Source organism: Clinocottus analis, unplaced genomic scaffold (assembly GCF_023055335.1).
Source record: "Clinocottus analis isolate CAN_PGR_092001 unplaced genomic scaffold, fCliAna1.0.p SCAF_14, whole genome shotgun sequence".
Taxonomy (NCBI): Eukaryota; Metazoa; Chordata; class Actinopteri; order Perciformes; family Cottidae; genus Clinocottus; species Clinocottus analis.
In genome coordinates this window covers 18,459,806-18,487,707 of record NW_027175865.1, presented here as the reverse complement: position 1 = coordinate 18,487,707, position 27,902 = coordinate 18,459,806, and the positions used below count along the sequence as shown (strand labels likewise).

The following is a 27,902-nucleotide window of genomic DNA, read 5'->3' as shown; positions in this document are numbered from 1 at the left end:
TAGCCAGATTCAATATTGATTTACTTCATTACTTCCTCTTGTGTTATATTATCGTTACACTGGTGCCAAATGTCTGTATTTTTATTAGGAAATGCAGGCGCTCCAAACAACGTCTGACACCAACAGACCTCTGGGCTTGCCCTTAATTACTTGATCACAACACATGGTTTGTCTTCAGGCAAAACACTGCGCCCTTTTGTAACAAAGTAGTTTTTGTAAGCAGCACATGTTGTTTTCCCTTTTGAAACCTAATGGAGTTGTCAATTTGGATTGAGAAGATTAAACATTTTAACCCCAGAATCGTTGCTTTCTGGCTGTTCAGCCTTTCTTACATAAAACTGATGGCACAAGTGGCCATGAGCCATAGTTGTAGTCAATGAGGGATTGTTTGTTTATTAAAGATGCACTAAGCTAAGACTAAGCTAAGAATATGTCGTTTGTTGTAAAATGTTTCATCTCAATTGTCAAATTCTTTGAAGCTGTATTGTGATACCATTGTTTGGTATTGCATCATCAATTGCTCTCTGATTCTCACCCGATGTAAAATGTACTTTTATTAAGTACAATTCTTCCCAAATGTGAACTTAATGTGACACCATGGAGTCCTTTGTTATTGGCCTCCACTCAAACACTGAAGAGTCAGTTCCGTTAAGCTGAACAAACATGTTTGGCTTTGGCTGCTTGCTCAGTAGCCTTCAGGGGAATTTAACAAAACAACCAATGTTGATTCTGGCATACAATTACCAGCCACAGTAAGCCGCGTCCACCGCAGCTGCTACAGTGAAAGATACTGTATGTTTCCCAAAGAAAACACACACACACACACACACACACACACACACACACACACACACACACACACACACACACACACACACACACAGGATCGTCTCCCGCCTTCTTTTCACCATGTTAGAAATAAACCAGCAGTTCAAAGCCGCGTGTGTGTAGACCTCCAATATGGCAGTGAGGAGGTGCACTGAATGATGGATTGAGCCCCAGACCCCCTGTTGGGATGAAAGCATCTGGATGGTAGGAAATAGAAAAGAACGAGAAAAAGAGAGAGAGGAAAAAATAGAGGAATGGAAACAGAATAATCTAACTCACTTGGTGTTGCCACCAGTTGTTAAGCTTCTCCCATTATCCTCTCTGAACACACCTGGACTAAAGCACGGCAGGTCAAAGAGCAGCTGCGAGTGTTTTTTCAAGAAATACATATCAGCAAAGCAGAGACTCGAAGAAAACCAGCTTTTAAACTCAGAATACAGAAATAAAAAATAGAAATACACCCATTAGCTATACCAGCTTATTTTAGAAGGTTGCAGGGGGCGATAGGCGACATGCGGGGTACGGATTGAAATCTACCATGTGACGCAACACCAGCAAGAAATGACACCAATATGAGTCACCAGATGCTACGTTCTCTGAGCCATGTCAAACAGCGTCACACAAACTCAAAGTTTTAAAATGCCCCCCGAGCACAAACCCTTTTCACCAGTCCACAGGTAATCCACAGGTTTAACAGCAGTCAGCGGCACCCAAAGGAGCATCTCACTCTCGTTCCAGTCCTAGTGAAGGATTTGGCTCTAACTGGTGAATCTCCATCGTAGTCACGGCAGCTGTTGAAAACATGAACAGAACAGAAAGAAGTCTCGGTAAAAGCCTTCAATCATTTAAATTAAAAACTCATCTGTGTTTATTATCTACGCCAACCTTTGACCTCAGTTGCTAGTAGAGGTGACGCATTGTGCTGACAGCAGTTAACACTTACTGAGACACATGTTGCTCTGAATTCATGAGAACTTGAGCCCACTGCTGGAATATGGATTGTGACGAGTCGACTAAACACGCAACATCCAGACATGTTGATGCTAGTCACAGTTTTTATTCCGTATTTAAAGCTTGCTAACTGGTCTGGATGGCTGGGGCTAAACGTCACGCCTGTCGCCAACGTTCATGTGCTTATTTCTGATGCACTTCATAGAAGGATCTATATTAGCTGACACATTGCCACATTAATTGCTAACGGTGTGAGCATGTTAGCATGCTGACATTTACATTTAGCTCAAAGTACCATTGTGCTTGAGAAAAGCTACAGACGCAACATGGCTGAAGACTCTCAGTCTTGTTCATAGCTAATTATGTATTCAAATAACGTATTAATCATTATGTCCTACAATAATTGTAGCTAAGGCCGTTAGTCAGTTGTCAGACTGTAATGTCAGGCTGAGTACACACCATCAGTGGTTGCAGTTATTCCTTGATTAGACGGACCAGTTGGAAAGACACAGGCTCAATCAGGTGCGAGTTATGTAAACATATTAATCTTAGCCAATTGCTCATTTTATATAGTTCTATTCAGGCAGAGTTCCTGAATGGTTGCGTTGCTTAAGCCATTAAACAGCAGTGATTTAAAATATATAAATCAAAACTGTTTTTCAAAAGTATTGCTTTATTTGAGACATCACACTGGCATTCATACGGTGAAACGATACCCATCCGCAGTAAGGGTGATGTTTTATGCCTGCAGGCTGTACAGCACGGCGCAGCAGATGAATTGTGTTTGTTTTAGTGTGTGGTTGTACGAAGCGGAGAAGTGGTTGCTAGAAGGAAGCTGAGCGTCTGGAGGAGCAGAGGATGTGTTCGTGTGAACATTACAGCAGCTCCCTCCAGAGACTGAACCCAGATATAAATAAAACCATAACACAGTGCAGAGCCACACTGCTCCTCCTTTGTTTGCCACTCAGGAGATGTAAATGATCATTTCCTCACTTCCTGCTCGGCTGCTGTTGGACGTTCTGTCTGCGCGGCGGGGATTCCTGGGGGCCGATTATCCCTCAGAGATTGTCGGGAAGCTGGGGACCCCCTGCAGGGTAATGAATAGAGAGATGTGTGGAGGAGGGGTGACTTCCCTGCACACACACGCACACACACACACACACACACACACACACACACACACACACACACACACACACACACACACGTGCCCTGTCTGACAAAACAAACAGCAGCATCAGACTGCAGCCAAGTTACTGAGATGATTTTATGATGAGATTGTGTCGATGTATTATTAGAGGTGCTCTGCTTTGTTGGAGAGGCTGTATTGGTTTCTGCATTGCATTTCAACATCAGCACAAACCTCTGCACATGCGTTGTGTGTTGTGTGCCATCAGCTCTGGGGCTCTTTTCTACATTATGTTTGTTATACTGATTCCTCTTAGAGGATATGCAAATGGCCCTACAGAAGGCCCACAGGACTGTTGCAGGCTTGCTTGTCCCATAGCGGGTGTTGGTCTCCGAGACATTAGACCCCTGCTTGGCAAGGAATCCCAGTTCATGCCAATCAAATAGAAACGACACATTCATGAATTCATTTTTGAAACAAGAGCAGGATCTGAGGACAGTCAGACGTGGGCCACACATGCAGTCAACCCAACATGCAGTTCTGCTCTGGCCTCTGATCTCCAGATCTGAACCAGACCTGAGACCCCAGGCGCCACCTTATCAGACGTAGTTTCAAATAACACAAGACCAATGGTCTGTCCTGAGACCTTTCTTTTTTCGGCTGCCCGAAATGCTTCGTCAATTTCAAAACATGTTTGGCATTTATCTTTGCCAAAATGTTTGAATTGGAAGATCAAGAACACAACTGATCAGGATTCAATGAGAGCACAAAAGCCATAGAGGGAGACTGGAAACACAAATACAATGCACGTGACGAAGAAGGAGGACGTTATGGGAACATGGGGAAGAAAAGACAAGGTGCACACTAATGTCACAGCAACCAGCGTGTTTACAAGAGACACCTTGGTAAACAGATGCAAGAGAAGGCCTGATGGACAGATGTTCAGCGGCAGAGGGTCACAGCTGATCAGGGAGAGCATCAGCATCTCATCTTCCCCCATGGCTTCACTTCATCCACTCTGGTTTATTTCGCCTGCCTCGGCTTATTTACTGAATGTTTAGTATTCATGTTATTGTCTTTGCATTTTTTTCACAGGTCATCCTTCTTGTTGCATGACATTTAACTTTGATCTGCAGGGAGCTTTAGAGGCCATTATAAAAATGTAAAGGGTTGTGAGATGTACGTGACGTGATCAATAATATATATATATATATATATATATATATATATATATATATATATATATATATATATATATATATATATATATATATATATATATAGGTGGCTGAAGACCTTTTCTGTTCTGGTGACTTTGTCGTGTCATGGTTCTCAACCTTTCTCCTCTTGTGCCAGACCGGAGTGTGTGGCTGTGAAGACGGCTACACCGAGGTCATGACCTCTGACGGCCTCCTGGACCAGTGCACAGTCATCCCGGTGCTGGAGATCCCCACTGCAGGGGACAACAGGGCCGACGTCAAGACCATCCGAGGCTTCAACCCCACCCAGCCTGCAGCCAGCTCCCCGGGCCGGGCCGGGCGCACCTGGTTCCTGCAGCCCTTCGGCCCAGGTGACCCAGTCTGTGACACCATGTTGAATGACGTGCTGACTGGGGATTTTCAAGATGAGGCCAAATATGATGAGAATAGATGGATTCTCATGGTGTCCAGAGGAAAACCGTCACACAGAACATACTGAGACAAAGACAAACACTTAAAGCCTGGACCAAATTACAATGTATTCAAACTGGTGCATTTGTGGAGAAAACATATATGATTGCTGAGAACACAGAACTATTACTTACTAAACTATAAAAGACGAAGTTGGAGGAGGGGTGTGAAAGACAGTGAGAAAGGAGGCAGTCCTCTGACAGAAAGGACATGATGATGATGATGAAGGGTACAACGGACAGGAAGAAAAACAGCTATAAGCTTATTTCAAATGTTGTAATTCATGTCATCAAAGAGTGCAACGTGAAATAACCAGCAGCTCCTTGATCTAAAAGGCCACATGTACATAACCATGATTACATATGCATGTGTAAAATAACACGATATTTTCATCTGTTCTCATTAACACGTCCTATGTGAGGTGTGCCAGTACAATAACACATTCAACTCAGGTGTTAAAGGCCTCGTGATGTGCGGTGGATCTGTGTACGCTTCTGTTACGTTGATAATTCACTTATAACTCTCTGAAGTGGAGCGGAGACAGATGTATATACCTCTACTGCCCCCTTCAGCTCACAGCAGGATATGTCCAGTGTGTCCCTGCAGTGCATTAATACTGAGCATGTGTGTTATCTAGATGGGAAGCTGAAGACCTGGGTGTACGGAGTGGCAGCAGGAGCCTTTGTCCTGCTCGTCTTCATCATCTCCATGACGTACTTAGCATGGTAACGTATAACGGCCCTCACATGAGCTCTGTCTCTCCTCTGTGTTCTGTTCATATCATCACTGCTTTGGCTTCCATGCAGTGATGTAATGAGACCACAATGAATAGAAAACAAATGACCCATCTGTGTGAACAAAAATATGAATTACTGCTTTATAAATTCTGCATTGTGGCGGTCTCCACTTGTGTATTGAAAGAGATAAACTCTCAAAAAGCAAATGAAAGCTGATGAAAACTAAACTGAGTTGAAGATCTTGAGAAGAATTTTCGTCACCGTAACGTTTCACTCGTTACATAATAAATACACTTTGCAAAGTGGTATTTAAATAAAAAGACACCTCTATGTCACCCTCAGCTTGTAGGAATCTAATAATATTTGATAGATTCTTGCGGGTTATATATCAGTACCTGAAAAATCCAAGTGCGGCCGGGCTGTTTTTTATTCCTACTCGTTCGACTTTTCAGACTGCGACCGCTTCCGTGGTCGTGGTCAGCTTCTTGTTCGGTCCACTCATACATGCACAGTGTCTAAACAATTGTTCTTCATATTCAGTTGCTGCCAACTGCATTGGGTCAAGTTACAGCTGAAATAGTAAATTAAAATAATATAACGTAGGGTTCCACCACTTTATCACCCAATAAATAAGCTACTGAAAAACAATTGTATTTTAAAATAGCTAAAACTTTTAATTTAAAGAAAATACATATAATAATAAAAAAATACAAAATTTGGATTTGAAATTTTTGTGAGATTTTGTGATTGTGTTTCGGCCAGCAGGGACAGCCGAGCAGGCCCTGACGGCTCCCACTGCCCTGTATGCAGTGCAGCATCAGCCTGGTACTCTGATTACAGTCATGATCATCTAGAGGCGTGGCCCTCATTACATCACTGTTTGTTTGTTCATTTTGTTTCATTTTACTTTGAGTTCCCTTATCATTTGTTCCTTTATTTCCTGTTTTCTCTCTCCATCTCCATCTCGATCTCCATCCTCACACTCACCTGCTCAGCTATTGTGGTTGTTGCCTTTGCTGCAAGTCGAGCTCCAAGTCCCCGTCAGACGGGGTTTACTGGACGGACCCAAACAGCTTCACGGTGCCTTACACCTGTCCCGCCTGCGAGAAACTAGAGCACGACGAGTTACAGCGAAACAGCCAACTCCAACAGCCGCCGCCGCCGCAGCAATATCAGGCCCTGCTCCAGCAGCCCTCCCCATCCCAACAGCTGCAGCAGCAGCCTCTGCCGCCCCCGCCTCCTCCCTTTGAAACGCTCATTACGTAGTCTGGCACCGCCCTCCTGTAACTTGTGTGCCTGACATTCATTTGTGCCCAGACACATTCGATGCCTGTTCACTCATTTCAGTGGATCACTTCCTGGAGGTGAGCAGTCCAGCCTCCATCAAACACCTCACATTACTGCAGTTTTATACGGACGCACCCGGCATCCAACCTAGCTAGCGTTAGATGGTAACGCAGTGTTTGCTATGCTAACGGTATGGGGTTTGTTTTCCCCTCCTTTGTAAAGGCTTCCCCTGACATTCTTACCCTAACCAATCCCAATCCTCTGACCCAACCTAACCAATGCAATATATGAAGGCAACAGGCCAATCAGAGGCAGAGTAAAAGGCGGGTCATCATGTGGCCGTCGGTAACGAGGTACCTGGATGTAGTTTTTTAGACCACATTCACCTAAAACTTTTCTTTCGTTAACTACAAAGGGATGCGAGAAATAGAAAGTTTTCTTCAGAATTCAAGGGGACACGGTGAGTAATGATGAACAACTGGTCCTTTTCTGGGTGAAGTCGTCCTTTCAGCTACTGAGTGCTTCTCACTGTTCAAAATTAAGAAGACAAAACGTTTTTCAAACCAACCTTTTGCTCGTTTGGAGGCCAGACGTCATTGTAAAAACTCTCCTCTGCTGCCACCTCCTGGTCATCTTGGCACATTTCATGTCGACGGTGTCATCTCATCCATTTCTATTTTCATCAGTTCAACAAACATTTAACAAACATTTATCAAAAATATTGAACAACATGAAATACAATTGTTTCCAATACAGTTCTCATTTATTATAGACAGATATTGGCATATGACTGTTGTACTAAACTGAACAGAACTTGTGTCACAAGGACTTATTGATGTATGTTTGAACATGATCACTCAGCATAGACAACTGTCTACGACTCCTTAAACCCACCTGAAAGACTTCACCAGCGTGTTGGCAGACCATTAACATGCTCATAAATCATTGTTTTAGGCTCACAACTAAATATAATGTTTCCCTCTATGATGATAATGTGGAGCCAGACCTTTCTCTTGTGGATACAGTGTGCTACTTCTTTAGTGAAATGAATACAATTCACAATTTAAAGTTCATCCACTTGTTGGTAAAGGTTGAAACAAAGAACGTGAGGTTGTGATCAGAGGATCTGAACGTCTTCCCTGTTGTTTGTTCGCTCTGCAGCAAAAAGCCAAAGAAGCCTCAGCGGCGGCAGATGAATAACAGACTGAAGCCGCTGACTCTGGCCTACGACGGAGACGCCGACATGTAGACGTCTCCCTGATGCCAGAGCGACCACAGACACTCGTCCTGCTGCAGGACACGCCGGGTTGTTATGGAAACCCTTGATGTCAGGGCTGCCACTGGGCATTGTTCATCCGTCATGTATGTGGACACCCTGGGAAGATGATTCTGACCCAAAGGGAAACCTCAAAGTTCAAGAACCAGAATCCATGTCCGTTAGCAAGCCTTGATGTTGCCGCCCTCTTTTTTTGTAACTTCCATTTTGATACTTTGTTTCACAAGAGCCTTCATGAATTCTTTATCTTCTTCTGGAAGTTTGCCTTTGCTTCTCTGCCATCCACTACTGCCGGTCACATCCCAGTCACGCTCATCGGAGAGGGCGTCGCCCCAACACGAAGATTTGGCTCAAAAAGCACAAATCTTCATTTGTCTTTTTGTTAATTTTGTCCCAGTGAGTAAAATCATCTCTGAGGACATCGGTCCTCCTCCATCCCATGAGAGCGTCCAGTGTACCTGTGGCCTGGGTCCATCTCTGGGTCCATCTCTGGGTCCATCTGTGGGTCTAACCCTGGGTCCATCTCTGGGTCCATCTCTGGGTCCAGCTCAAGAAAAGAAAAGCAGAGAACAAAACCTAATGATTCCCAGTGCCACCATCACTTCTGCCTGTCTCTCCCTTCTCCGTTTTCAGGCATAATTTTGCACTATATTAGTGCAGCATGATATGTACTTATGTCTAGCTTCGCCATAGGAAACTGCCTCTCAATACAAGATGGTGTACAGTCTTGTGCTAGAAATGTAAAAAAGTAGACTTTTTTTGCAAACGGAACTCACCAATGTTTGTTAATATTGTTCTTCTAATACCTCTTAGTGTGATACGATGGGACTCAATGTAAATAGGATTTCTTTCTGTGGTCTCAGATTTACCTTTCTAGTGTGTACAGCTCCATTACAAACTGAGTTCATTTGTTCTCTGACGATTGTCTGACGGTGGCTTCTAAGATCATGAGCTCATAGTTTTGTAAATGATTAATTATTGACATTTCTGTCATCAACTCAGACTGCAGAAGATACATAGACCCCCCCAACACAAACACACACACACACACACACACACACACACACATCATAAAACCTTTAGCTGTGTTATGGGAAGAAGAAAAGTGGAAAGAAAACCTAATTGAGAATGATTGAGTATTGAACTATTGATCCTGAAAATCCTTTAAAAAAGTTTTTATTTTCAGACGACGCCCGAATGCAAACGTGTTTAAACCTGCTCCTCTGAACGGCGCCATCGTCTCCTCCGGCTGCATCTCTCTCTCCTCAGTCTACTTCCACAGACTCTCCGTCTTGTCTTTGTAGTTTAGACGCGATAAATGGAGGTGATGACGCTCTAAGGGTGTTTTTAAATGATCCAAACTCTCTATAGTAGTGGACCAAATTAATTACGGGACTTAATGCTCAGCTCTACCACACAATCTGTTCAGGGTGGCCCCTGTCTGCAATTAATGCAATGCTGTCTGTGTTTTCTCATGACCTCTTTACAAATATGCTGAAGACGACTCTCCTCTCCAAAACTCCTCAGGACACGCCCTCTCACACACACACACACACACACACACACACACACACACACACACACACACACACACACACACACACACACACAATAATTCCCCCACTGTGGGATTAATAAAGGATTCTTAAAAAAAATCTTCCCCTGCGCCCCACCTGTAGTACCTCCGCGCCCCACTAGAGGGTTGCGCCCCACAGTTTGAGAACCACTGATACGGCGCATGCAGGGGGCGGACTGATCATCACATTGTTTTGAAGTGAAGGCTGCTGGTCATAAGATTTACCTGCTTGCTGCAACCACGGTGTGGGCGCCGCGGGGCTCTCAGGGGCCACTTGATGGGCTTCACAACGTCCTCGTGAACACACCCACTGAGCCTGGAGTCAGTTTAAGCAGATAGAGCTGATGGAGAGTCATAAGTATATAATTCATAGGTATGATAAGGAAAAGAGAGGGACATTGATTCCTTCCTTTATAGTTGGATAATGCTGTTGCAGCGCCTCCTGTTGGCCAAATGGAACCACATTCATCGTGGTCACAAACTATTTCCACAAGTTAACCAAATGTGGTCGCAATAGCACAACACGTTCAGGAGATATGACAGGTCTGTAAAATAAGTTTGCTGGGCAGAACCCAGCTCTTGAGCAAACTTTGAGGACGAGCAATCGCACAAATGAAAAGAAATCTAAACAAGTTACTTTTTCCAGTTTGGCCCAAAGATTGTTGAAACAGAAATGGCAGAACATTTTGATGCAAAACGAGTGACTTACAGTTGAAGTTTGTTGTTATAGCGCCACCATCTGGCCAACACGTAGCGCATTTGAGACTACACTCCTTTGGGTCTCCAGCAGAACACCCAGAGTTGCTTCACAGTTAGATTTGGAGGACAAACAGATGTATCTCAATACGTTTTGTGGGTCAGAGATTTCTTTTAATGAATCAATGTTCTGTGTCAACTTGTAATGTCAGGAGGTAAAACACGATCCCATTGGGTCTTCTGGGTAATTTGCTTATTAAATAATGGGAGCCAGAAACAAATTCCACTCTTAGCAGCGCGGACACGGTTCATCTCAGGGTCTTCAGAGAGAACGATGTTCTATTCACGTGGTTCTTTAGTTAGTTCTCCATCTTTTCTTGCTTCAAATATCCCACTATAAACTTTGGTGTCTTTGGATCCCTCATAAATGTTGCCTTGGAAACGTTTTGCCCCCCCGGCGCCGTCACAATGTAGGAAGGCTCCACCATTAATGACCCTAAGGTTTGAAGGCCCACCTTCAAAGGGTCAGGCCCCTTAATCTGAGTCCAACCACTTCTACAGAGTCTAAAGGGTTAACACAGTACACGCACTGACTTTACCGATAGTGATATTTTATTAATGCTTAATAGATCTCATTTGGTCATGTTAATCTGTTAGAAATCGCAGGGTCACAAATGTAAGTGAGCCATCTATTTGTTTTTCTTTTGCAAAAATACATTTAAGTTATTGATTTTCGCAGGAATACCCCAGGAAACGAACCATTCAGTAAGATCATTTCCAGAAGCGTTCCCACTTATAGAAAAACCGTTCACTATTTATTGCCAAGAACTTTGAAGCTAAAGGTCCAGCGACCCAAAGTGAACAGAACATTATTATCCATGTGAGACGTCGTATCATTGCCAGACAATGGCATTAATATTCTGTGGAGTTTGTTGCTAGTAAGTTGAGGGAATGTTTAATTTTTATCTCTTGAATTATGAGTTGTAAATAAAGTGCTAGCTAATTCTTTTATAATTTATTATTTTTTGTTCATGTACCATAATGTGTTTCTTTTTTTACTGCACAAATTGTTATGCAAAAAAAAAAAAAAAAATGAAGAAAAAAAACCGGAGGCGTGAATGTGTGTGTGCTAAAAGCGATATTGATAACCTCTTGAAAAGCAAAGTCGCTGATGAACTGTCCTTTTCCTACTGTTTGTTTATATGTATTTGACTAATTGCTGATAATAAACAAGGGAAATATTTAAAAAGTTGTAATGTCATTTAAAAGCTTCTTTAAATCGCCGGAGAAATCCCATCGGAGGTTCCAACAGAAGGTTGTAGGACTCCATGTTCACTTGGTTCTTCCATTGCAGTTACGCAACATGTTGACTGCACAGGATGAACGAAACAACCAAATGCACAGACGAGCTACAGGTTACGACCTGGTTTGTGTTTGAGGAAAGGCATGAGAAGGTTTATTAAATACATAATGTAGGACAGACAGCGCACATTGACTGCAGGTCACTTTTGCTCCTGGACGATGAAAATAAAACCTTACAGCCAAACAACGAGCTTTCTTTCCAACGCTGCAATGAGCACAGCGGCCCGCGCCGAACATTCATCACACGCCAACTGAAAAGCAAGGAATCTGTCTGTCGTTATTTGTGTGTAATCCTGATTAAAGGACGACCTGCTCTACCACGGACCCACAATCTACCCACACAACTACGAAGTACGGGTCACAACTGGACCAGTCTGTGGCACGGCCTGCGACCAGCCTGGGAAATGTTTTTGGACCAAAAAAAACATTTGGTTTCCTTAATTATCTCCGGAACCACATCAATGTTTAATTTTGTTTAACTTGCGTTAATACCGCAACCCTTGTGAGAAGATGCATATTGTGTAAACAATAATTAAAGTAACCCTTAACTTTGAGTACTTCTGTAAACTTCGTCGACTCTACGTCCGCTCCGTCAGTCTGTAAGAATTCACTAAATCATTAATAAATCCCCTTTACAACGTCAGATTTCACTAACACACATCTCAGTAACGGAGTTGTGGGAGTCTGACCAGTGAAATGATCACGACAGATCTGCTGTTGGTACCTGAAGAACACACATGTCGGCCGGAGTTTGTTTTTCCCTCTGTGTCACATATCCACTTCCTGTGGTTTCATGTTTCTGAACACTCACAGCGAGGCGAGGATGATGCACATTCTGAGGCCCAGCAGGCCAGCGAGACAAGGTGTTGCCATGAGAAAAGTCATTTTCCTATTTTAGAACCAAATGACAGTTTTTTGACAAAGAATCCTTCAAAACAGCCCGAGCTTTGTTTCATTGTGACTTTCTCTGCAGATTCAGAATCTTAATCTTTCCTGTCTCAGCTTGTGGGACGTTGGCCTGAACCACAGAGTATGTTAGGAAAAGGATTTTAGAAGAAGGTTATTAAAAAAACTACAGGGGCTGATTTTCAAGAAACGTTATGGAAGGGTGCAGCGTGTTGAAGCAGCCTCGATTGATGAATATTTATGATTCATAATTCAATCTTGAGGCCCTGTGTTAAAAGTTCCATAATCTTTTCAGCTCGTATGTTTCATATTAAGAAGATTAAATAAGTGTGGATATAATTCATGAACTACCACACAGCAAACCTTGGACAGGAAGTAGTTACGTAAGGGAAACTGTTGTGTGTTAATGGCCAGCAGCATATTTTAACCCAACATGCTCGCTTTATAGGTGAGTTTACAATAAATGCATACTTACACAGGACCATTACGTCTGACAGGACGTTGTTCTCAGCAGGAAGCTGAAGTCGGGCTGTGCTGCCGCATCGCCAGCAGAGGTCAGTGAAAGACAGCTGAAGACGAGCAGCCGGCTCAACTTCTTGCCGGCAAGATTTTCTTCTGCCGATACGATGATGCTTTTACACTTGCGAGTCTATATTAAAAGAAAAAAAAGTCAGGTAATTCTGCCTCATTCGTATCTCTATTGTGAGAGGACTGACAGCCTTCAGATAGATAGGTATTTGTACGTAAGGAGGACCTTTATTTCCACAGTGCACAGCATCATTGACCACAGAGACATGGAGTAACATCCTTATGCCACAGACTGGTGCCGTCTGGTTCAAACAGGCCTTTCTGCATGTGCTCTGGACCTGCATCCAAAGGGGAAGTAGAGCGCTGGTGGAAGGATGCGCCGGGTCCTGCGTGGTTGTGAGTGTATCAGGTGACACATTGGGGGTAGGAATACCAAAGAGTGATCTGTCTCAATGAGTTGCGTTAATGTTCCCCGTTTTCCAGCAGTTCAAAGGGCTCGTGCAAACCAACTGCTGTCTTGAGTACTAGATACAGCAATATGACTGAAAAGCTCACAAACATAAGTATTAGCACACTTTGGCTGCGATGTACCCTTAAGGCATGGGTTCTGTCCTGATGCAGTCATGTACAGAGACAACAATGAGACAATAGGTCTCATTGTTCTGTTCCCTCATTGGTTAAATTGTTGTCCTCTGCTTGTTGAAGCAATGTAATTGTTTTTATCACCAGAGCCGTGATTCTGATCGGATGTTGGCTACATGGCTACATGGTTTTGGTCCTCATTTAATCAGCACTTCACGTAATCATGTCTCTGTCTTCCAATTAAATTCCCTCTGCCGAGAAAAGGGCTGCCCTAATCAATTAAGTCATGTTGTAAAACCCACTTCAAACGGGTGACTTTGCTGCGACCTCAGAGACATCAAGATGGGGAGAAAAATGTGATTAAGGATACTAGGTCAAACATAAAGATCATCTCTGCTGCATTCTCTGTTTCTAAGTTCTGTTTCCCCGCGAGCCCAAAGATAAAACGATGTCTCCTTTCACTGATAATCTCCTCCTGATAAAATAAAGCACTGCCTCCATCAAGGAAAGTGGTGGTCTGGCTTAAAAAAGCTTTCAGAAAAGGCATCTAATACTGTGGTGTGTGAGGGAGCGTAACATGGACAGCTCTGATTAAATGTTGTTTATGTTTTTTGTCTTGTTTTCACTTAAAAGAAATGACAAAAATAGATTTTTTCACGACGGTGATCAGAGCGGACCTTCTGAAACCAGAGTCCTCAGAAACATTGCATTGTAACATCAGTGAGCACACAGCACTGTTTGATGACTTGTGCAAAATAAACCGGAGAAACAAGATGTGATGTTGTTTGATTCATATCCTCAGTTCAGGATTTCACGTTTAGGTTTCTCAGATTTTCGGCTGTAGAAGGATTCATAAGGAAAATCAGGATTTCATTTGGGGAAAGCAGAGTGAATCTTCAGCGTCAGGGCAGGACACAGCCCTTCTCTTTGTCTTCTTCTGGTTTGTGCACGATCAGATGGATTTTCATGCTAGATTTGTACAAAGAACTCTGTCTGGTGGCTCGTGGACTTCCACATCCTTTGTGGCATCTTTCCCGCTCCTCTCATTTCCTTTACAATATTCCACAAATGCCCCAATGATACTTTAAAGAAGTCTGTTTTGAGAAAAGCTTCAATGTCCTTTATAAATTCCCCGGATCATGCATTTTGTTGATGTTTTTATGACGCTCATGCTGATGTTGACCTTCTCTTTAACCTCACAATCAGCTGCTCTAGTAAATCAGGATAAACGTTGTTTTGTTTACTATCTGATTCCACTGTTATGTTTCCATAATGATTCATCTTTCAGTGGCAACATTTCAGGAATCCATGTGGTGCGATCAGGAGAGGCAGAGCCCGATATGTTTCTACTGATCTGGGCTGTGAATGTCATTTCTGTATGATTCCAATTTCAAGCATTTTTATAATCATCCTCCATGAATGTGCTCATGTCCTGTTCAAACCACGAGGAGATCGTGAGGCGAGGCAGCGACGAGCTGCGCTTCACCTCAGATTGCTCAATCGCTCCCAAACGAGGTTGAGCTTTTTGCTCCTTTTGCTTTCTCACTGTTGGTCACCGTTGTAATATTTGTAGACACTTTTATTACACATTTTAATTCAGTTTATTTTGTACAGCCGAGAATCACAAATTATTCGCAGCGCGCTTTACAATCTGGACACTTACGACATCTCTGCCCCGGGATCAAGAAAAGCTCTTTCACAGGAAGAAACCTTCACAGACCAACGGAGGAGGATCCCTCTGCCCAGATGGATAGAAGCAACAGATGTCATGTGACCAGAAGGAGCAACGTAACAGAGTTACAGCTCACACATGAAGATGAGGTTCATATCATGAGTAGTAGGTATGGACCAATATCATACATCCTTTCTTTCCATAGGAAGCGGAGCGTATGTCACGTATGTGTGGTAAAAGAGGACTTTTACAACAAAGTCAGAGTTTTTGTCCCGACGAAGAGATGAATGGACTTCATTTACGAGTAAAGGTCACACCAGGTGCACACTGCAGGAGGATATAGAGCATACTGCTATTCCCGTTGAGTAGGAGTTGTGGAATCGCGATGGCAAATGAAATGCACACGGCGGGTGCAGAGGAAATGTGCTCTTTCTTTAAGACGCTATAACTTGGTGGAATCAAATATATACCGTGTGTAAAGACTGCTGATATGAAATATACAACCAGTGGTCAAAGAGTCCGTTCCTCAGCAGGCAGGACCTTCAGCGCAGGGCGCCGGCTGGACGGGCTAAACGTCTTGCATTCAAACGTATAAGCATGAATGCATCAGCATCAAAATGTACTTACTCACGGTCCCAAAAGAAAAAGTACTCATTATGCAGGAATGGCATGTTTTAGAATAATATTACCAGATAGTTATTATAGATGCATTAATGTGTTATTAATGTGTAATAATAAAGATGCAGCTGCAGGTCGGAGCAATTCTTAGATGGTTTGCTTCATCTCTAACCAAATGATGAATTAATATTTATAACCTAAATCTAGAAAGTAATCAGTACCTATTGTTGTCTAATAAATATAGTCTTGTAAAAACACAGTGAAGAAAACGTATGAAATATCAAAAAATGGAGTATACCTCATTGTTCCACTTAAGAACCTGAGTAAATGTACTTAGTTACGTTCCACCGCAGCATGCAGGACACTAATGTCTGCTCTGGTACTTAACGTTGGCACCGGACGTAAATCAGGAGGAGCAGAATTAGCCAACGTGAGTCAATCCCTTTGGGTCGCGAGCAGCGTCCCAAATCTCAGCAATAAACCTGAATTCAATGTTATCTCCACCAATAGAAACAATGGGGCAAGCTACAAAACATGAGACCCAGGTTGTAATAAACCAGATTTATCCTTTATCCTCTATCTCCCGTTGCCTTTGTTCGAGAATTATTTTTATTGCAGACTCCCTGATGCTTTGCCGCAGCGCTGACACAGAAGGCTTTCTACTCCACCAAAGTTCAGTTCTCAAAGTTTCCAGATAAAATGAGTCTTGCGTCTCCGCTGCCTTTTCACTTGAAGACTTGCATTTGCACCCTTCAATAAGCCGAATGGAAGCTGGAGTCTCCATCCCCGCTCCTCCACAGTCAAGCCGGCAGTCATTCTAATTGTGATGAGGAAGCAATTGATGTGCGGCAGCTGCATCCTGTGACCGCCGCCCGGCTCAGCCATTTGTCTCTGTCAGCTCCACCTCGGCCCGCCCACCCTCCTCCAGCCTCCTGAAAGGCGCTGGCAGCCTCGACCGCGACGAGCCGACCGCCGGGCCTTTTGTCGCCGCACGTGGCCCTCGGCCCCCTTCTGGTCAAGCCCAGTTTGACTCCCATCCCTCGCAAAGTGACACTTCAGATGGCAGCTGGTTGGGCGGCCGCCACGGCAAAAACCTGCTGCCACCGCGTCACGGACACGCCTGAGGGCTGCGGCAACATCTGCCCTCACAATCGGGCGGTGGAGCGGAGCCAGCCAAACATATTCATGGCGCCACACGCCAGCATCACTCAGCTGGGCAATCATCCTCTTCCTCTCTCTTGTCTTTATCTCTTGTCCCTCCTCTTTACAGCCCGATGGTAAGCTATTAGGAGAAGGCTACCCTGTAATTTCCTCCCCCGGCACTGAATGGGCACCAAAAAGGTGAGCTTGTAAAATTAGCAACTTGACCTCCTGATTATACTCGATCAATGAAGACCGATCCGGGGCTGGAAAGAGGAAGCAGAGCAGGTGTTTGATTGAGAAGTTAGAAATGTTCTCTCTCTCCCTTCTTTGTAGGGGTTGGCAGGCGCTCGCATCACTCTAGTGAATGGTTCTCATTCTGTGACACTGACACAACTCAGTGGCTCACTTCTAACTCTCTGTGCTTCGCTGATGCGCTATAGTGCCCTTGAAATGCAACGAGACTCATATTTCCCCGCTGGCTGTCTATGTCAGTGACTGGGAGCCCATTCCAGAGCATTAGTCACAGCACTAAATAGCTGCTGCATTTTTATTCCCCCTTTTATAAGGTACATCTTGACAGCAGCAAGGCCAAACCGCTATCGGATGAGAGGCATCTCTATGCTCGGTGTCTGCGGAGGCCAGTGTTGTTAAATCTTCACAGTCATTAAGGGAACGTCTGCTATAAATTTGAACATTCGCTGTTCCACTAACTTTTGCAGGCCACCGGTAACCTCACAAGTGCTGCATGGAAATAAACAGAGTTTGCAGCGTCCAGTTATCGGTGGAATTCGATTGGATGATCCTCAAAACAACATTTACGTCCAGTGACAAAGTAGGAAGTGGTGCGAGCGACACAACATGTTCACCAAACACCTGTTGATTACTTTTCATGAAGATAATCTCAAGTTCTCTGAAATGTTGATTTGCATAAATTTGGTGTGTGACGGCAGGAACTTTCACGACCTCGTTTTATTTCTTTATTGAGTGCACGCAATCTAGAAAAACGTAATTCAGGTAAAAGAAGCGTCGTCAGCAGCACACCTGCCTGCACGCTTGGACTGTTCCATTGTGCTGCAGCTGGAGGGGTGTCCTCAGCATCGTCTGCCCTCACAGGAGCGAGGTCTCCTCTGCCGCCCTCCACTCGTCCTGACCAGCAGGTACGATGGAGGTCTGGCCGTGTGTGTGTGTGTGTGTGTGTGTGTGTGTGTGTGTGTCTGTGTGTGTGTCTGTGTGTGTGTCTGTGTGTGTGTGTGTGTGTGTGTGTCTGTGTGTGTGTGTGTGTCTGTGTGTGTGTGTGTGTGTGTGTGTGTGTGTGTGTCTGTGTGTCTGTGTGTGTGTGTGTGTGTGTGTGTGTGTCTGTGTGTGTGTGTGTGTCTGTGTCTGTGTGTGTGTGTCTCTGTGTGTGTGTGTGTGTGTGTGTGTGTGTGTCTGTGTGTGTGTGTGTGTGTGTGTGTGTGTGTGTGTGTGTGTGTGTGTGTGTGTGTCTCCTGTTCAGCAGAACCCTCTGCATGTTGTGTGTGGTAAGTGTTGTTCAATGTTTGTGTAGAACGAAACTGGAATTCAGACTTACATTTAAGTATTGCAACAAAAGTAAAACACATTAGTTTATATGATTCATATCAGCCTAGATGATATGAATCATATCAACTAAACAATGTCATCATAAAACGTACTAAAACATTTTCATAATTCAAGTTTTCTGAAATGCCACGCTTGAATATGATGTCATGTCAAATGAGTCACTATCTTGTGGTGACGTTCAAGGAGTTTACATGAAGTCTACAGACACAAATATACATATAGTAAAAATAAATACCTCATTGTGTATTTGGGAGGTTTTTCTTTAGGCTGGACGTGATATGACATGTAAGATATTGTAAAAACAGAGAACTTTAGAAAGATTAGAGCCGAACATATAAAAGGTCTCAGATCAACCAGAATCAATGTTCCATACACTGAAAGGTCATCATATCTGTTTGTTTTGTGATTACAAGGAAAAGTGTTCAATTGTTGTGCCATTAGGATATTGTACAATTCTGATTGAGTTTGTTTTTGGTCTTTATGGAGAAAGAATTAGAGAAACAGTTATTCATTTTTTCAACTTCTACCCTTTAAGATATTATTTGACTTTTGTGATTTACAAAGAGCTCTTGCGTTTCAAATGTTAATTATTCTATAAACAAAAGAAAGACAGAAAAGCAGGGTGACATTAAGTATTAGCTTGGTTCCAGAGGACTGAATCACATCGAAACAATAACCTCCAGAAATCTGCTAACATGAAAATGATGACCAGCTGGAAGCATAAAGTGATTTAAGATGACACATCTCATTTTTCACATTAGATTAAATAAACACATATTATAAACAGTACCCGATATGAAGTTGCATCTTTTAATAACACTTTTCTAAAACACAATATAATTATTGTTAAATGTTTTCCAACCTCGCAGGCATTATGTTCCATCAGGATTGTATGAAAAAGCAGATCAGCCTTCTTTCATATTTGGCACTGAAATCTGCATTATGACATAATCCTAACATCATTTAATAACATTACAAAGCAGTGTAGTACTGAACAGAGAAGGATATCATCTGGATGCACGTACAATGTACTATTGTCGGCCATTTTGGACAGAAGCATTTTCCAAATGAATTAATGCAATACGACGGTTGGATATGAATTATATGCATGTTCAATATCAACGTAAAAGTAAAGGAAGCCACTGGTGAAAACACATACACATCTTGTGATGGTTTGGAAAATCAGCAGCACTGTGTTGGGATGTGACTCAGTATTTATTGTCTATAATATTTACAATGATTGATAGGTTACCTCGGGCTATTGTCAGATTGTCACCTTGTCACATTCAGGAACATGGCTTTTTTAAAAACATTGTCAATATTAAGTATTTTGACTAAATTTCACAGAGGTTCAGTGATAAATAAAGTCTGGACATATGTTCTGTAGCACGCAATGCCCACATCCACACAATGAAAAGCAAAAAGAAAAGTTACAGCGAAACTCAAAGGAAACGTGGATGTTGATATTCTGCAAATGCCTTGATTACGTTAAGTTGTGTGTTTTGTCAAATACTGTAAAGGTGCCGTGTTCTGATTGGGTCCACAAGTCCGGACCCAACTGGACTTTGATGCAAATCTGCAGCTCTGGGTCTCGGAGTTTCAGTTCTCTACACAGGGATTACAACAAAAAGATCATTTTAAGACAAACTCTTGCTCAACAAAGAGGGAATGCTGAGTTTATCCTGAATTCTGGCCCCTCAGTGTAAACCATGGGGCCACAAAGCAAGCAAGGCGGCCTCTAGTGATTTATCTCTGCTGCTCCACGCCGCATGGCGGGCCGGGCCCGTGAAGGCTACCCGGACCATTCAGAGCAGGATCCCATCAGCCCCGCCGGCTGAGTGATGGCGACAACGCTTGACCACGGCGATGTCGTAGCAATGAGTCTGTGGGGATTTATTAAAGCCTCTCCTGTGTTTCCTCTCTGCTCACCTCCCCGCCTGCTGCAACTAGAGCAGCATCCTGTCCACCCCCAAAGACCCAGAAACACACACTCTGCACCTGAGCAGGCTTCAGTCACCTTGTCTTGCCTCACACACACACACACACACACACACACACACACACACACACACACACACACACACACACACTTTACTGATGTAAACACATATAGGCTAAATATACACTTTTTAATGGAACTTTTCTTTGACACACGTGTGAATGTGTCACATCAGTCGTATGTGTGTAGCATGTGTACAACTCAATACTATAGTTTTCAGTCTTATAACCACATCTCATAAGTCTTCATCGATGAAAGTGTCTCATTCCATCACAACAGCTCTTAGATAAAACATACAAAGAACACGTTTTTAACGGATAATCCTCACTGCTGGGTGAGACCTGGATACTGATGGAAATGTAAAGAACATTTGAGTTCTGTTTGAAGGTTCATCTGACTGAGCGCCCACATGGTGGATAGAATATGATGAACTATCAAGTTGCATAGTGAGTACTGGAAATGCCAATCCTAAGCATCAAATAATAAAATATTAAAACATGATTCTAGTGATCATAGTTGTTTGTATGTCAAATTTTGTTTTGCTTTAATAATCTTTATAATATATGTTTTCTCGGTCAATATAAAAAAAAGGATATTTCTTTGATACATCATTTTTTATTTTGTTTTTGTCAGGTTGCGTTTCTGAGTTAGTTGTTGTAATACTCATTTCATCCACTAGAGGCTGACGTGCACCACTACCCCATGTTACCACGTTTGAAACGGACTGAAGTGACATTTATTCCAGAGCAGGTTTACCTGTTTTGAACATTTGTATATTTTAGTCTTTAATGGACACAATTATACTGACAAAAAACAACTTGGCTTAACTTTATTTTTGTTTCACAGATAAAATAAAAAATGAAGTATCATCCTGTCAAAGCCTTTTCTTTTTCTTTCTTCTTTTTTTTTTTTTTACCTGTTAGTCAACACAGCAGACCAGCGTGTCACTATGATCTCTCAGGGCTTCCGTACCTGTTCTCACTGACGCTCAAAAAAAGCTTTAAATATGTTATTCTTTAAGAAAAATGAAGTTGGAGCACAAACCCTGTGATGACGTAACACCATGAAGGTTTGCCTCCTTGTGTGAACATGCCGAACAGTGTTGGCTGTTCAGCAGATGTTGAGATGTTTTACATAGCAATAACAATAATAATGCGTTACAGAGATTATTAATATATTGTAATCTCGTCATGAACAACAGCTGCTGCGTCCTATTTGTTCAAGTTTGGGGCTGGAAGAAGACGAAGCTGCTGGAGTTATTGGCACCAGAGCTGTGCATGTCAGCTCATTCATCTACATCAAGAACACAATGTGAAGAGAGAGAGAGAGAGAGAGAGAGAGAGAGAGAGAGAGAGAGAGAGAGAGAGAGAGAGAGAGAGAGAGAGAGAGAGAGAGAGAGAGAGACGGGGTGAGGGAGAGAGAGAAGTAGAGAGAGAGAGAAACTTTGCTTTCTCCATCCTCGCTGCGTCTTATACCTCCTCTGGTCCCCCCTCCTCCCCCTCTCCATCCATCTCGTCCCTCCCCCCCAGAGCCAGACTCTCCCCTGGTTGTGGGTTGTGTCGCGCGCGCGTTATAAAGCCAAATCCTCGCTCTCCTCAGATCGAAGCGCTCCGACCTGCTGCGCGCGCCAGCTGTCAGCCGACCGGGACCCGAGCCTCCTCACGGCCATGACCCTGCCGCTCAACCGCGCTCTCTACCTGGATTAACTCTCAAGTGACCGCCGCGCGTCGCCTCCGTCCCCGCCCCGGCTCGCAGCATCAGCATCAGTTCCTTTAGCTCCTGCCTGAAGTCTTCAACTCTCACCTGTGTTCCGCGGGCATGGGGCGCGCCGGGCAGCTGAGGGTCTGGACCGAGCTGTGAGGTGGATACCTGCTGGATTTATGCTCCGCAAAGCCGCAGCTACCAGCCGAGGGAACCGAGTGGGACTGTGATCTCTGGGAGGATGCAGGGGACGTGCTGGTGCGCCGTGTTCCTCCTGACGCCCGCGCTGCTCCTGGTGAGTCTCACGTGTAAACTTGTAGCTCAACTTTCTCCACTTCGCTGTGTTCCCGCGGCAGTCTCAACCTCCCTGCGGGGATTCTCGCACTTTTCCCGGTTCACACGTCCGTGTTCCAGACACACGAGCACCGGGGAGACCCGCCGCGCGTCACCGCGCGCAGCATGTCCGGTTACAACTTTATCTCCACGCTCTGTCTGAGAGTGTTCCCGTGCGCGTAAAACGCAGAGGGAAACAGGCGGAGGGAAACAGGTTTTCAGCAGGAAAACATTGCAATGAAGATGGACCATTTGTTTCGTGATATTTCCAGGTTGTTGTTTCAACACTGAAGTCATCTGACGCCACACAGCGCTCTCCAAACGGCCCGCAGGAGCCCGTCTCCCGGGGCGCACAGCGCGAGACGGGCTCCTGCTTGAGGCTGCTGCTCTGCTCGTGTTATTCACGTGTAAAAGAAAACTTACCTTATGATGGACAGGCTGTATGTTCCGTGTAGTTTAATGCTCAAAAAAAAAAGAACAACTCCTCCAACAACCAGAGGAGAATAACTGTTGTTTAAACATCAAGATACACACAGTGAGTACTGCATCCTGTTTAAATTGATATACAACGTCAGGTTTTACTGTTATTTTAGTATATAATAATAATAATTATTATTATTATTAATATAATAGTAATAATAATTATTATTAGGACACAAACAAATATAAGAACACAGAGAGAGAGAGAGAGAGATAGAGAGAGAGAGATAACATGTGTTGTCTTTTAAATTCTCAGTCTCTTGGGATCACATCTCATGTGACATCAGGCCTCATCGGCTCTTCTTTAATTACACTTATGTTCTGTACCCGAGTTTACATATTCTAATCCTGTATTTCTAATTCTTGAAAAAATAAAACAATATGTCACCTGAGGGATGCCAACCCGCTCTACATGTGTAATCAATTATAACTCGTAATTAATTTACTTAATAAAATTAAAATACACATCTTGGCATTTAATGTGTGTTTCAACCTTCCGTCCTTGACATCGCAGCCTATACATGTGTACTGTGTGTGTGTGTGTGTGTGTGTGTGTGTGTGTGTGTGTGTGTGTGTGTGTGTGTGTGTGTGTGTGTGTGTGTGTGTGTGTGTGTGTGGCTTTGGTGTGTGAGTGTGTGACTTCTTCAATAAAAGCTGCACGCAAAGTAAAACACACAGCAGGTGGCCGTGGAGCTCTCCAAGGTGCTGGAAGTATTTAAAACGCACTTTGTCTTTAAATGTAGAAGAACCCGGATGCGTAATGTCGCCACACGAGAATAACAGCGGGCCTAACACACATTGCAGTATTTTAATTCAACACAATACCCTCTAAATGGACCGTAAATATGTACAACTAGTATTTCAAGTTGTTTTGTTTGACCTCTTTTCAACAACCTTCTCTGCTTGATCTTTTTTTTTTTTTTGCCTGATCCAAATTCCAAACTCCTCTTCCTCATGAAACTCTTCTTCTGTGCGCTCTATCTCCAGCTGGACGTCATTTATAGATAACAAACACAAGCATTCATTTACTGTAAAAGTGTGCGCGTGTGTGTGTGTGTGTGTGTGTGTGTGTGTGTGTGTGTGTGTGTGTGTGTGTGTGTGTGTGCGCGTTCGTGCGTGCGTGCATGTGTGCGTGTGTGTGTGTTTTATGCTCCGCAGTGCTGATGAATACACTCGTTTCTCTAAAAAAAAATCCTGTTCGCGTTCAGTTGCATGAGCTGATGAACACGCACGCGCTCCCGCCCAGCTCGCCGTGCGGCCCGTGAGCGCGCGGTCTTATCCACAGCTCGGGGATTAGAGCTGAACTTTGATGGTTTTATGCCGTGTTAAAAGCTCTTGTCTCCGCTTAAGCCTCTTGTCTGAGAGCCGCGCCGTGACCCGACAGCAGGTGCGCAGTGCGCGCGCCACGTCACCTGATGGGCCGCTCACTCACTGCTCTCCTGTTCCTGGACAGCAGCGGGCCATCCGGGTTATCAAGACTCTGCATCATACTTCATTTCAATAGAAGCAGATGCATTTCATTCAGAGAAATATACGTGGATAAAGTGCAAAGGTGTCGTGTTCTATTCGGCTTATTGTTTTATACTCCACACTGCTTCATAATCCATAATCAATCACTGGAAAATGAAAATGTAATATAATAGCATTTAAATATAATTTGAAATGGTTGTTTACTGTGATTTCCCTCATTCAAACTAAGGCTTCAGACACGTTGACGCTGTGTGAGGTTGACATGTAGCAGAAAGAGGAGGAGGAAGAGGACGAGGAAGAGGAGGCCTTTTGAAAGCAGATATTTCAATTATGGAATTCACGTTGGTTTGATAAAACAATGTTTTGCTGGAAGTCCAGTTTTATTTTATTTAAAAGTGTATTCACAATATAAAAGACAAGCACACTTTGTTGTCTGTCTGGAGGAGCTGGCGTTGTGTGTGAATGTATTATGTTGCTTCTCTTAGTCGCTCTAATTCAAGGATTTAAGGATTCAAGCCATGTCGAAGCTGCATTTCTTATTTTATTTAAATTGGCAGATATGTTTCTGTCTGGGCCTTCATGCAGCCCCCCCCCTCCCCTCGCCCCTGGGATGCAGTGGTCCACTGCCGTCGCCACAGCAGTCCCATTAAAGTGTTATTAACAAATAGGGCAAATGGGGCCTGCAGTGTCACGCAGCCACACATAGAAAGGCCCACTGAGATCCCCTCAGCACAGCTCACACAGACCCCCCCCCGACCCCTCGACCCGACCCCTCGACCCCCGCCTCACCACACCCCTCTTCAGTCTACAGGCCTCCAGATGAGCTCATACAAAAATGCAAAATGTTTGCATTGAGCTCCTTGAAGCTGAAATCAAGGGCGAGCCGGTATTAATTGAATTACATAGCAAAGGCATTCCTGCAAATGCCCACATGCTGGGAGACTGGACACACACACACACACACACACACACACACACACACACACACACACACACACGACACCAAGATGCTTGGACAAGTGCATTGTGTGGTAATCGAGTGTCCGTGGCGTGTGTTAGGGAGTTGTGTTCTTTCCAGCCTGGATGTCGACTAAGTGAACATTCCTCTCAGTTCCTTGTTCCACCTCTGTGCTACGTTCCTCTTAAAGCAGCACGGAGGCGTTATTCATGCCGGCTGCTGCCGAGAGCCGAGCACAAAAGGGCTGAGGATTCAGTCTCAGAGAGCAACACTGCAATCCCCCCTGTGGCCTCGCCGGCCTCGGCTCAGTCCAGTTGCCGCTGTGTTCAGTCACTGGCTTCCTCCCAGTGACTCCGCGGCCTCTCAGGCGGAGGCAAGTGGTCGCCAGCTGCGGCAAACGCTTTCATATCCAGAGGGGGCCCTCAAAGTGGAGATTCAGGGGTCCTTAAGGGACTCCAGGGGGCCTCCATAGGGGTTTACACGTCCATTCCTCCTGCGGTGTCATTGAGAGGAGTCAGAAGATTTACTTATTGAAGATTAAACTTAATAGAAAACACACATTACACATTTAACATGTGGTGTTTAACATGTATGTTCATTACAGATATGGATATGAAATGTCAGTATATGAATGGCAAATATGTTTGAGTTCCTTTAGAGACAGACCAGAGAACACAAGACAGTTTTTACATTAAATTAATTTCATGTTTTGTTCAAATAAGAAAAAAGATGTGCTAGAATACCATCATCATATTTTGTTTAAATCTCAGATATGGTCGTCAGCATTAAACCTCAGATTAAATGTTGTTATCGGGCTCCAATTAATAATGATGTTTTATTGATTAAGCTTTTGATTTGTATTATTTATTCATGATTGACTATAAAATGTAGAACAGTTTGAAATATTTTTATAACATTCTCCTGACCAACAATCCAAAGTTATTCAGTTAATAAATCAGATCTTTATCGCTGGATGTCGGAACCGCAGCAGGTTGGTCCTTTACTAAAAAGCTAAATTGTTTGTGAAAATACTTCGCATTTAATTTTATATAGATTCACAAATACATTAATATTCAAATTGTTTCAGCTGTAGTCAAACTAATCCGTCTGGTCTCGGTCTACAAATGTTCATGTGTGTTCCCTTTTGTTTATAAAGCTTGTACAGCCAGAATTATGAAGCTGGAAGGCTTTTAAAAAGAAGTAAGTTTAAAACTGAGGCGTCTCGTGTGAAGCTGACCTTTGACCTCCAATCAGAGTGCTGCTGTGAGTCCCGGCAGGAAGATTGATGGTGCACGACTTTGGAATTGACACGTGAAGGTGACTCGGGCTCGTTGCAGTGCTTTTTACGGCCTGAACTGTGACCCATGTGGTCCTGCCTCTGAGTCCGGGCCCGTCTGGTCTGAGTGCAGCTCCCCAGGCGGCCGCACGTCCACAAACAGCCAAAACAACACTTGACCTTGATGTTCGGCCCGAAAGTCAATGATAATAGCACCTACTGCGGTGTCTGGAATGGGCACTTTGGTCTCCTGGTTATTTTTCTTCTCCGCGTGTATCATTGCAGGGATGGCTGTTCGGAGCTGGAGGAGGGGTGGCTCAAGGAAAGCCGCCTCGGATCTTGATCTTTTATGGTGTTTAATTGGAGTGGAATCTCCTTCATATATTCCCAGAATAACCACCCAGTCTGACTTTGCAGCCTGAATGTCATCCGTGTGTGTGTGTGTGTGTGTGTGTGTGTGTGTGTGTGTGTGTGTGTGTGTTTGCTATGTTTGAGGCGGGAGGCGTCTGTGATTAATGGCCTCAGCCTCTATTCTCTTCTCCACACGCTGCTCCACATTTTCAATCGCGTTCACAGTTCAGAGGTCAAAGCCGGAGCTGATCGCTGAAGGCCGTTGTTCTCAGAAAATCCAGCCCGGCTCACGACCCGGGTTTGATCCTGAGAGGAGCTTCAGCCCCCCGCGCTTCCCTCTCCACATACAGCAACCCGTTTATGGGAAGGAGTGTGGCACGGTGATAGCAGCACTTTGAAGCAGAGAGAGAGACTCTGAAGCCACTAGATAATCTCGTCCAACCTGCTTTACATCTCCAGCATCCTCCGGCTCCGAGGCTCAGCTCCTCAGCTGAAGCATCCGAGCCGCCTCTCACCCTGACATCTGCCTTCACACGAGGCCGGTCAGCAGCCCGCTCCATGGCACGCTCTTCTACATCTTGTTTTAGGAATGTTTTACATTTAAAATCAACAAAAAGGAAAATGTAGTTGAATTGTTTCAAAAGCAACGCTCATTAGTTTGTTTTATTTTAATATTAAATCATGTTTTAATCTATTTGGCTTCCATGTCTTCTTTCAGACTGGTGGAAAGAAATCCTCCAAAATACACAAGTAGCTGTTTATTTCACTACTTTGTCTATTTGTGTCTGTAGA

At 43.8% G+C, this 27,902-nt stretch overlaps 2 protein-coding genes across 2 annotated transcripts in view; both read left to right on the top strand.

Moving 5' to 3' along the window:
* Positions 1-11,378, top strand: part of thsd7aa (thrombospondin, type I, domain containing 7Aa) — a 131,391-nt gene extending 120,013 nt beyond the window's left edge. Inside the window, exons 26-28 of the mRNA XM_068575737.1 lie at positions 4,265-4,478; positions 5,216-5,303; positions 7,764-11,378. Of these exons, the coding sequence (XP_068431838.1) occupies positions 4,265-4,478; positions 5,216-5,303; positions 7,764-7,851 (390 nt within the window). The 3' untranslated portion in view covers positions 7,852-11,378. The remainder of the gene's footprint in view (positions 1-4,264; positions 4,479-5,215; positions 5,304-7,763) is intronic.
* Positions 11,379-22,098: 10,720 nt separating this feature from the next.
* The window catches only part of nxph1 (neurexophilin 1), a 44,571-nt gene continuing 38,767 nt past the window's right edge, over positions 22,099-27,902 (top strand). The window contains exon 1 of the mRNA XM_068575657.1: positions 22,099-22,537. Within this exon, the coding sequence (XP_068431758.1) occupies positions 22,484-22,537 (54 nt within the window). The 5' untranslated portion in view covers positions 22,099-22,483. The remainder of the gene's footprint in view (positions 22,538-27,902) is intronic.